The 11,685-nt window shown below is 31.6% G+C and overlaps 1 protein-coding gene across 1 annotated transcript; it reads left to right on the forward strand.

Annotated features, from left to right (window-relative positions):
- Positions 1-1,394: 1,394 nt before the first annotated feature.
- Positions 1,395-2,339, forward strand: TRIADDRAFT_62137 (uncharacterized protein; the record flags this gene model as incomplete). The annotated part of the gene is made up of 1 exon (XM_002118052.1): positions 1,395-2,339. The coding sequence occupies one exon, from the start codon at positions 1,395-1,397 to the stop codon at positions 2,337-2,339; it is 945 nt and encodes a 314-aa protein (XP_002118088.1).
- Positions 2,340-11,685: the final 9,346 nt, after the last annotated feature.

An 11,685-nucleotide genomic window follows, 5' to 3' on the forward strand; every position in this document is an offset into this window, starting at 1 on the left:
ATTAACCTTGATCATCCAAGCACTAGCAATGATGCAGTAGAATTTAAAAGGATATAATTAAGCAAGAAGTTTGTTCTAAAGTTTTAAAATAACTATCAAAGTATTGATTTTATTGCACAAAAGTAGTAGTGTTGGGACTATTACTGTAATGAATTAAATTAGATCTTAACATACTTTGATTTATGAAATTTAATACCAATCCTTGGTTTATTAATATTAAGATTTTGCATTGTTAATACGAAACTCATTCTATAAGGTGCCCAATGACGTACGTCACCCTATGTTAGTTTACTATTCAAATCGCTAGAAATATTTTCAAGCAGGAAACAGTATCTTATTTCTGAAATAAATTTGATTATAGTGGATGAATTTACTTATAGGGCGCTTACCTAATACTAACTTATAAATAATTTGATTCTAAGTCTAAGTATTACTATGGTAATTAGTAACCAATTTAAATTCCATCTTAACTGATTTCGCGTACGCTGATATCATGAAAAGCTATTATAAATTGCATATATTCGAATCGTGTATTTCTAGTCTATTAATTATACGTGCACTCAACCGATTTTGTATCGTTAATTTGAATTAAAATGAAGAATTGTAAGTTAACATATCATATCAAAGAACTAATTGCAAAGTAAATTTTAACTAATTAATTCCGTAAGCGTTCCAGGCTACATGGTAAAAGAGATGGAAAATGTAATTTATCAGTAAATCTATCTACTTTAAAAACGGGATCCTGACATAAGATATAATCGGATTGAATCTTTATTATAATTCTAACTTGCATAACCTAATATCTTGTAAACAGTATTTAAGACTCTTATGTCTTCAATGCGTAGCATTAATAGCGCTAATTCTAGCTAGCAGTCGTTATCATTATCAGTTATTATAATTAATGAGATATGCAATCCCGTAAAACTCGCTGTTGTCTTTTAGTAGGTCTTCCATAACATCAAAATAATTTTAATGTAATAAGATTAATATCAGGCTAATCAATATGTTTATCTTATTTACTTTTCATATAAAGAAACTGTAAAATACGTCACAATTTCAAAATCTTAGTCAACGCAAATAGCTTGATTAATGATCATTCTGAATTTCGATAGCGGAATTTTTTAACAACATCAGTGCTAGTTAACAATTTAAATTATCAGAAAAATCTAATAATATTTGATTACTTGATATTTTCAAAGATTTCACATGCAATAAATAGTATCTGTATATCTAAGCTCTTTCATTTATTACGACTATAACATACTGGAAGTAACCATTACTTCTGCAGCGACGATTTAAATTTCATCTGACATGCTTTTATAATAACTCTTTCTAGTACTAGATATTGTAAGGAGAATTATTAAATGGTACAAAACGATAGCGTTCTTAATATGATGGACAACTGTTCTGACTACCATAGCTCCCAAAAAATCTCTGGCCTTCATCCTGTTTATGGCATATTATCCATCTTGGGAATTATTGGAAATGGGATAGTATATCGAGTGATTAGGCAACAGAAAGGATCTAATGCACAATCAGCTGAAATATTTATCACCAGTTTAGCGGTTGCCGATATGTTAACTGGATTGTTCGCTATAGCTGTACCCGATTTTGTTATTCCTTACAAATATTATCATTATCCATCAATAGGTTTACCAGTTTTCTGCGCTATGGTCAGCTCGCAATATTTTATATTTTACTTTGGCTTCATATCATTATATACGATAGCAGCTATTAGCTTTGAACGATGGTGCGCTATTGCAGTTCCTTCGAGTTATCGCTGTTTATTTCAAGCTCATCGCACCAAACGTTATGTCATGATAATCTGGTTAGTCGGGTTAATCTTTCCTATTGACAATATATTTAAACATGTATTGGTCAATAAAGATGGTTGCGGCCGTTGTAGATGGACCGTGATGTTTAATAATGATAGCATCGAAAGGATTGTCTTTCTGAATTTAGAACTTATTAGAATCTTCCTTCCAACTATTTTAATTGTATTTTTCTATAGTGACATTGCTAGACGTATTTGGTCTATAAATTCGCATTTTCAAAATCGTGATACTTTTTGTATCAAAATTACGGTTATGGCTTTCTTTGCAGCATTCGTTTTCTTATTATGTTGGATACCTAATGAACTATATTTCACATTAGTTATCTTTAAAGTTACCAAAATGGATTCGGTAATACATCGAACAACGAAATCCATGATTATCTTAAATTCATGCTTAAATCCAATCATTTACATGTCTGCAAATTCAAAATATCGAAAATGCTTTAGGCAATGGTTATTGGGTCACAATCGAATTACTTTTGTTGCACCCAAAATGGCAGCTTAAGCCAATTTTATAATTGGACTAATAGTCACGAGAAGGAGCAAGTCAAGTTATGCTCTATCAAAGATTGCCAAGAAAGAAACCCCGATTTGGAAGCAATTTTTATAATTTCCCTGACTTAATCAGAGATAGGTAAAATTGCTTTCTCATGAAGATGTCATATATACTTTCAAAAATAAAACTTCTTCATCCTTTTGAAAACGGATAATTTGAATTGCTAGCATCTATTATGATAATGATAACACAATTATAAGATATTACAAATTTTAACATTAAACTATCAAATTAAAGTAAGCTTTTCTCTCCAGCTGACGTGTACCTACGAGATACTGCAAGGTAAATATACTATTAATGCCGTCCAAAGAATGAATAGTGAAAAAGGAATAAATGCACTAAAACAATTCAAATAAAGTCGGTCGTGGTTGACAGTAAATCTCATCAAGTTCAGTTTCTTCTCTCACTATTAGCTACTCCAAAAATATTTATTCCAACATAAAATTTAAATTTACATACTCTCAATACCCTTCTTATCTATAAAGAGTTTAAGATTCATAGTTTTACTACATAGTGATCACCCTTACTTTCCCTTGGGAGGTAAGTAATACTAATCAATGATATATGATTTGAGCTCACTTATTAAAAAAAGGAATCGTTAATTTTTCTCAAATTAGTATCCCAGATTCTTCGCTACTTCCTTGCTAACTACTACTACAAGCCTTTAAAAGTGATCACAATATGTGGTATAATCATATCATTACTTATTTGCGTATGCTAATGATATCACTTATGGTTACGCTATGTCAATAATTATATAAGCAATATGCAAGGAATGTGACAAGTTCATTCAAGTAGTGAAATTGTTTCGTTGTTGGCATTTTAAGATTTACTGTTAGATACAAATAGATGATAAAATAGAAGCTCCTAAATTAGTGATATCACCCATACGTAAATTAAACTCAGTTAAAGATATCATTAATTTATTTAAATAAGAATCCTTGATCCTATGCTACTCCATTGCTTACTTCTACTGGCAGCCTTAAAAAGTGAAGATAATGTCTGGCATAATCAAATTATTTCTGCTATGCTCATGCTGACGCTATTACTTTTAAGTTACCGTACGCTAAATAAAAATAATATTGGAAAGATTCAAAGAATGTAAATTCATTTAAGCATTCAAATTGTTCCGTTGCTGGCAAGTTTAAAGTTTTCACTTAGTAACAAATCCGCGTATGAAATAGAAACTCCCAAAATAGACTACATTTAATATAAAGTATTGAATTTAACTAACTGTGAGGTAGATAGATCAAGAATCTTCAAAACTTTAGAAAATTAAGATTTATTGAAAAAAACCTCCATTACGAAGATACAACGTAATCGATTAGCTGAGGACCCCTAACGAGAAAGAACTATCTTACTATACTAAACTACTTGCTTATATACACTTCCTCGTTTACAGTCTTAGCACCTTACTACACACTTCAGTATTAGCATCTCAAATACAGGCTAGTTTACACCTTTCATGTGAAGCTCTAGTGTGAGCACTGTAGCGCTCCTCTTCAAAAGGATTACAGTTACTAAGCTAGCTATATTTAATACTTAAGCTTCTAACGAGAATATCTATCACATGTTGAACACAACACCTACGGTAGACATTACTAAATATATCATCAACTTAGAATACAATATTACACTGTCTTACATTAACTCTAAACCCTTCTTGACGAATATTGCTGTCTTTAATGCAGACTTATTTTATTATTTAATATCCGCAATTTGCTGTTGAATTATAGGATCGGAAATTCGATGTCCACAAGCATCGAAAAGCACTACTGACGTCAATCTGATTTTCAGTAATAGGTTCCAAAAATCCAGCGATATAATACTTGTCCTTTGACTCTTTGCTAACGATATCCTTCATTTAAAGTAAGGTACTATATTACAATTCTCGAATCTTCAATTCCGATTTCCCAATTGGTTACCGTGCTGTCTCCTAAAAGCTTATTATCTGATCTTCGTGATTTTGTTTCTACCAAATTATTTCTAAAAGTAACTTACCAGCAACAAGTTGATTGAAATTTCTTCGATAAAGTAGCCTTACATTTGTTGTTGATGGTAACCTTCCGTTGACTGAAATTAAGCAGGCTATCCTGCTGTCACAAACCAGCTTCGTGACAAGGATAACGTAAAACAAATCTCTAAATTACTATAGTCTCCCAGATTCAGTATCCCTTAACTACCTCACAAGAATTTAGGCGCCTTTGATTATACGTTAAACTCAACTAAACAATTGAGAACTGCTTTATTCAACTATCTGACGGGCTTATATACCCTTCTACAGCAGTTAACATTCACGAGTCATCTTATAAAAATACTTAGGTGAGAACATTTACTAACTAATTTTTCACAGTCGGACTACAATATGTCCATTCACAGAATCATTTCAGTACACATTACAGCACAGCATTAAATTTACTGTTACACTTTTATAATTAGAGTAATTCCTATTGTAAGTAACTAGTTGTAATATATTATTATCACTATATTATATTAACCAAATTTAGATGGCTATTTCTTCATGGTAGTTCGTACCGTGACACCTGCATAATTTCTTAACTAATTGATATAAATTTTACGTAACAGCCGTATTTGCTTTAGTTTAGGCTTTGGCTAATTTTCTTAATTAATGTATGTAGGATCACAGAATTTTATTCAAAATCCTAATAATTATCTTCAATTATTAACAATATAAATCAAGCGCACATGGAATGGATTAGAGTAAGCCTTCATTACCACGAAGATATAATCTTATACGATATAAGAAACCATACCCTACAAACGTTAATAGATTTCTTTAACAGATTTATTTAAAACTTAGCGAGCTGGTGATAATGTTATAATACTATGATATCAGGTTCCACTTTATCGAGAGATGATAGAGATTACCCGGAAAAACATTGAATATCATGTTAATAGTAGCAGTATTCTTGTATAGACTAGTTATATGAAATTTTATAATCATATTTTTCAAGTTCTAATTCCTTGGGCACGTGCCCTTTCATTTATATCCCTAATTTATGTCACCTTACCTGTTAATAGCATAGTAGCCCACACGGTAACATATTATCCATATACAAAGGATTCTTTAGCTTCAATGAAGGTTTCATTTAGTTTTTAGGAGTTACAGCTCGATTTTAAATTATCTAAAGATGATGATTGTTCAAATTACGACCCCATTTTCATTATCATTTTAATTTTGGAAAAAGCTGAGATCTAATGTAAAATCTTTGCGTAGAAGGTGTTTCAATTATTTGAATATGTATCTTTTCAATAGCTGAACTTACTATATAATAAATAAAAAAATTTATAATATCTCAAGGTTTAAAACTTACTCCTAAATAAATAATAATTCTAGATCATAAAATTACTTGCTTTCAGAATAGGACCTTATGTGCATCGAACTTTTGCGTTTTTTTGCTTAATCAAATTGTTACTTGATACTATTTACTAATGAATATCATTGTGGTTGCTACAAACTAGAGTTGTTGTGAGGCATTTTGACTAATCAGAAGAGAATATTGAATCTATTTTTATATCCAGACAGTAAAAATCTCATAGCAGAGACGAATTAAATTCTTTTTGTGAAATAGATTTAACTTATACCTAAGGCATCTTTCAATAATAAAAGCCAGTAGAGGGAATATGATAAATACTGTATGTTGTAATATAATGACGTAAACAGATCAAAAACTCATTGCTAGTAGGTCCATGAAAGGATATATCTTTTTTAGCCATGAATACCAGGTGCTTATACTCTAATGATTGAATCAAGTAGAATTGTATGTCTGGATAGAAATATTTGACCGATACATTTTTAAATCTTAGGCCATTAGTAGATCTATGATATTAATAGGTCAAAGATTCAATCTTAGTCAATCCAGCAATTATCTCATCAAGTATCACAGTATTATATCAAGATTCTTCTTTCTATATAGCATTGCCTAAAAATCGTGGAACCATTTATGAAGTAGATATGCTTCAGATAATCAGCAATAATCTTATTTCCATCAGTGTCTCCTATGCCGTTATTGAGCGTTCACACTTGCAGTAGTCTGTCTAAGATTGATTTAAATTTAAAGTAGGGTAAAACATCCCTTAAAAACCGCATTAGCAAAATTGAAAGAAAAGTGCTGCCTAGAAAGATTCTAATCTCTATTCCTCTCCACTAAAATAATGTATCAGTAAAAGCACCTTATTCTTATTTTATACAATGAATTAGGAACAAGTAATTGTAATATTGAATCGCCTTAGGCATATCTCTAATAAGGAGTGCGATACGCTACATATTTTCATTTATGAATGATTTTATAGGAGTCTGATTTCGGAATATCATAGAATAGATGGTTGATTAATGATGTAATTATTATGCAAACTTTTTCTATATGAGTAATTAATGAAAATAAATAGAGATTTATGTCGATCTATTTTGTATTAAATATCGTAATTTTATTAAGCAATTGTGCAAAGCTGATGTAACTTAAAATGATTATTACGAACCAAATAGAATCAACTAAAAACAGTCATGTTATCAGATATTTATTAATTGATGTTCTGTACAGATTTGAAACAGAGTAGCATAAAAGCAGTTGGATTACTATACTTATAGATCAACATGAATTATTGTAATTGTAACAAAATAACTTTTACCCCTATCTTAACTTGTTTATTTGAACGGATAAAGAATCGATTGTAAAAGTTGGATCATGAAGCTTTTATCGTCTCAAATTTTTAAGGCAAATATCAATAGTCTCCAACTAACGTAAAATAATTTTAATATTAGTTATTGTAATGCTAAATAAGAGGTAGCCTATAAACATTATAACGTTATTACCACAAAGTATCGATGGGGTATTTAACGGCTAAATATCGGTAAATTTAAATTTAGTAGTGCATTAACTTCCTTCTCTATTGATCGACATTAATATGGCTGTCGCATTCGTTTATGCTAACGTGGTCGGATGGTATATAGTTTAAATAAATAAGTAAATTTAGGATAATTTTCCTCTTTTCGTTATTGTTCTTCATTTTTGAATATTAATTAAAGGTACTAAAATTATTTTATGTGCTTATTATGAAAGTAATTGGCGAATTCTTCGCGAATTTTGACCGCTTTCACAGAAGCATTACTTCCTTGCTTTTTCAACGGTTTTAGACCAGCAGGTTTATCAAACATTCGCCAATTACCTTGCAGTGGAACTTTAAAGCCTTGATCCTTTATTACTCTATCAAATGTTCCCTTTGGTGAATAAATTTCCTTGGCTGTAGTATTTCGTCTCATGAAATTATGCAAAACAACACACGCTAAAGCTGCTCTTTTAGCGTCTTGCATACTTAAATGAATAGGTTGCTGAAAAATTCGAAATACAGCTGCCATAATTCCAATAGTGTTCTCAATCACTGCTCTTACCCTAACAATGTGATAATTGAATAATTTCTCTTTTATACTTAGACCACAACGCCGATGATAAGGCTTCATTAGGTGGACATTTAGCGGAAATGCATCTTCAGCTACAACTACATATGGTACAATATTGTGTCCACCAGGCAATGGTACCTGCTGAGGAAATTGCAATCCATTTCGCGATAGATTTTGATATAAACTACTGCCTTTAAATGCACCGCCTTCGGAAGGCTTTCCCCAATTGCCGATATCTACTGCCATAAAGTTATAATCGGCATCGATCATGGCCAAGAATACAAAATTATCAGAATTGTTCGTATTTACACTATTAGCTTTTCCTTCAACATTAGGGTCAACAATAATATGCCTTCCACCAATTGCCCCAATACAGTGGCAAAATTTCCATTGACGATGAAATTCACTTTCTATCTCCAGCCATTCTCGATCAGTGATAGGAGTCTATAGTTTATTAAATTTATTCAATTCATTAATTAGCTAGGTAGATAGCGTTGCGGACCTTCTCGATTGATCAGATAGTCCTATGGACTTTTAGATGCTCAAGCTTTTTAGTAGATTTTAGTATCCGCGTCCTAGTAATTATATGGTGCACTATAAGGAGGCTAATTACCTTATCTAATTCTTTATTAAATAAATAAATATCAATTTACTGGTATGTGGGTACGGTAACCAAATCAAATGTATCACTTAATTATTAGTCGATGAAAATACATAACAATGATTTTGCGGCTAATAATGATAATTATTATAATAAAATAAAACTTGTAAGCGTTACTGAGCTAAGCTAACCATCTCACTAAGCGATGTCAGCGATTTATTATCATTATCATCAATGTTTTACTACAATTACGTGTTTATTTATCTTACTAACCCGAAGATAGCAAGCCAGAACTTTAGGAATAGCCTCACAGACTTTGCTGATTATTTGATACATACTAGTTTGCGATATCTTATATTGATATCGAATACTATCATAAGTATCACCAGTGACCAAAAATCGAAGTGTTAACATAACTTGTACAGGTGGGCTGATAGCAATGCCATCTTGATTTGGATTTTCCTGCTCTAATTCAGGTGCTAACAAAGCCGATAAGTAACGAAAATCTTCAGGCGAAAGTCGCATCATATTTTGAAATGTTGTTTTGTCATCCAATAATAATTGACAGCATGACATGTAAGATTCTTCTATACGAGGGTTAGACCTACAATTGTAAATACCCGTGCACGTATCGCATTTAATAAGCAATTTCATCCCTTACTAATAAACAAACCAAACATTTCAATTCATTCATGCTTTTAAACATAATCGCCATGTTACGTAATCTTTGGAAAGCCTTGAAGAGGCTTACTAAATTATTTTACTATTTAACATAGATGTAGTTGAAAAATTCTTTAAATATTCTATTTCGTAGGGTTGAGCGCTGAATATATTGGATAAGAAAATTTGTATTATAAATAATTAATTTAAATTTTATTAGATTCAGCCAAATTTAAGGTTAATCTGCTATTGTCTATTAAACGCATTACATTGCAGAAATAAGCTAAAGATCATTTACGTTCATTGAGGCTGATGTCAATATATATATACAGTCTATTGAGCTTATAATAGAACTCAAAATTTTCTTTCTGATGCAATAGTGCTTACAACAACATCTGATTCATTTATCTATTTATACAGAGCATTGTCGAGTATATTTTAGTTCGTTAATTAACAAAGGACACTAATTTTCCTGTACGTTGCTTCCTATACCAAAATAAATAACTTAACGTAGACAACTCAACTCAAAAAATGCTCATATCTAAACGTAAGGTTTTACATCTTTAAAGAATTAATATGAGCGAATCTTTTGTCTTTAATTAAAGCTATACATAAGTATTTGCAAGAAAATTACAGTATAATGTTACAAATCTTAAAAGCATTATGTTAAGGAGGTAAAACAGATATAACAGATATATGAATATTAGCAGTTTAGGATAACAGCTAAAAAGTAATATCATAAGCTTAAATCATATCACCATGACCTACCGTAAAATGTAGGATCCCCCAAAAAAGAAATGTCAGGTTTTAAAATAATTGTTAGCTACGCTACTACTAAAGCAATTCTAGGATCAATTTTAAAATTTACTAAATTAATTTACCCAACGTATTAAAATAAAAAAATAGAATAGCGTGTTGAATTTACTGGTGCCGTTATTAAATGATATCAATACGTAAAATCGATTACCTGGTAGAAATGGTTGCTTGATCTACTGTTTGGCTTGATGATTCGACGTAAGATTTATTCCTAGCTTCATCATCTACATTGTATTTGATGAAAGCATTAGGATGAGCTATTAGCTATTCTTCGATATGAACATGACAGTACTATACAAGTCTATAGCACAGACCTAATTCAAGCTTTTTCTTAGCTTTGGTTGGCGTTTGTCGTTTTCTCTTCTTCCCTCGAATTTGACTATTTAAGATGAATAGGTATAATAGTAAGACGATTTTAATTTCATAATTGAACATGTTTCCACGAGCCAATATGAAGCTAATTAGCAAAGCATTCAAGATTAAATGGAACAGTAAAGGAAAATAATTTCTTCAATAGGCAAGCCAGCTGAATCGACTGATGTAGGATGCTACTCTGTAATAGGATTACCTTCCATCAGTTGAACTACTATCCTGTACCGCAGATTGCATCCTTTGGCATCGGTCTAGACACTAGTATAGTACAGAACAGGAGCATCTACACAAATTGTGTTTTATTTGTCTGGCTGTATTTGCAGGTATAATACGCGTATACTGTACAACTGTATATCTAGTGTACAAGGGTTAACGTAGTGCTAAGATATCCATGCCTTTGCACGGCGAATCAGTATTATTTGGATCAATTTACTTTATGTTATAATAACAAGTGGATAAACTGTGCTACAGTACTAAGCAAACTGGATGGCTTGTGAAAATACCGTGGTGAATTGATAAAAGCAGATATACACGTTGGTACATCATCACTGAGAAGGTAAAGAAACCTAGCAAGAGTGCTTCATTCTATTACACAGTGCAGTAATAAAGAGGAAAAAGCTAATTTCCCACTTTCTCCATGTGATAGTGTATGTACACAGCACAAGCTAAACGACTTCATACAGCTCCCTGTTTATGAGTTAGCATACCTCTGCAGTAACCTCCTCATCGTTATCTCCCTTTAGCGCCATTTTATAAGGCTTCATGTTAGTAAAGTCAAGTTATCACCTTTTCGAGACTATAAAACACAAAGATTCTGATAGATAGATACATAGGTACCGTATATAATTGGCTAGAACGGACAGTAAATTAAAGCAAGATGATCTCCTATCAAATCGTGCAAAATCAAATCATATCAATGCAAGTATAGCTTAAAATTGCAGTCTATTCCATTTCTTTTCTTCGGGCTTTGCCAGAATGTGAATGATTCTGCTATAAAATTACTTCCTTGTATCAAATAGTGTAAAAATTACATCCTATGAATGCGCAATGTAACTTGAAATTGTACCAAACGTGTATTCCGCGAATTTCCACGGTTTTCTCTAGAACGTGAAAGATGCTGCAGCAAGATGAGCTCCTTCTATCAAATCATGTTAATGCGAATGCAACTTAAAACTGCGCTATATTTCATTTCATTCCTACGGATTTCACTGGAACGTGAACGATTCTGCTTCAAGATGATCTCCTTCTATCAAATAGTGCAATAATCACACCATATTAATGCGATTGTAACTCAAATATGCACTATACAATATTCCCGAATTTTTCCATGGGCTTCGCTAGAACGTGAAAGATACTGCTACAAGATGGAGCTCCTTGTATCAAATCATATTAATGCAAATGTAGCTTAAACGTGCACTCTATTCTGC

Source organism: Trichoplax adhaerens, genomic scaffold, assembly GCF_000150275.1.
Source record: "Trichoplax adhaerens TRIADscaffold_36 genomic scaffold, whole genome shotgun sequence".
Classification (NCBI taxonomy): Eukaryota; Metazoa; Placozoa; class Uniplacotomia; order Trichoplacea; family Trichoplacidae; genus Trichoplax; species Trichoplax adhaerens.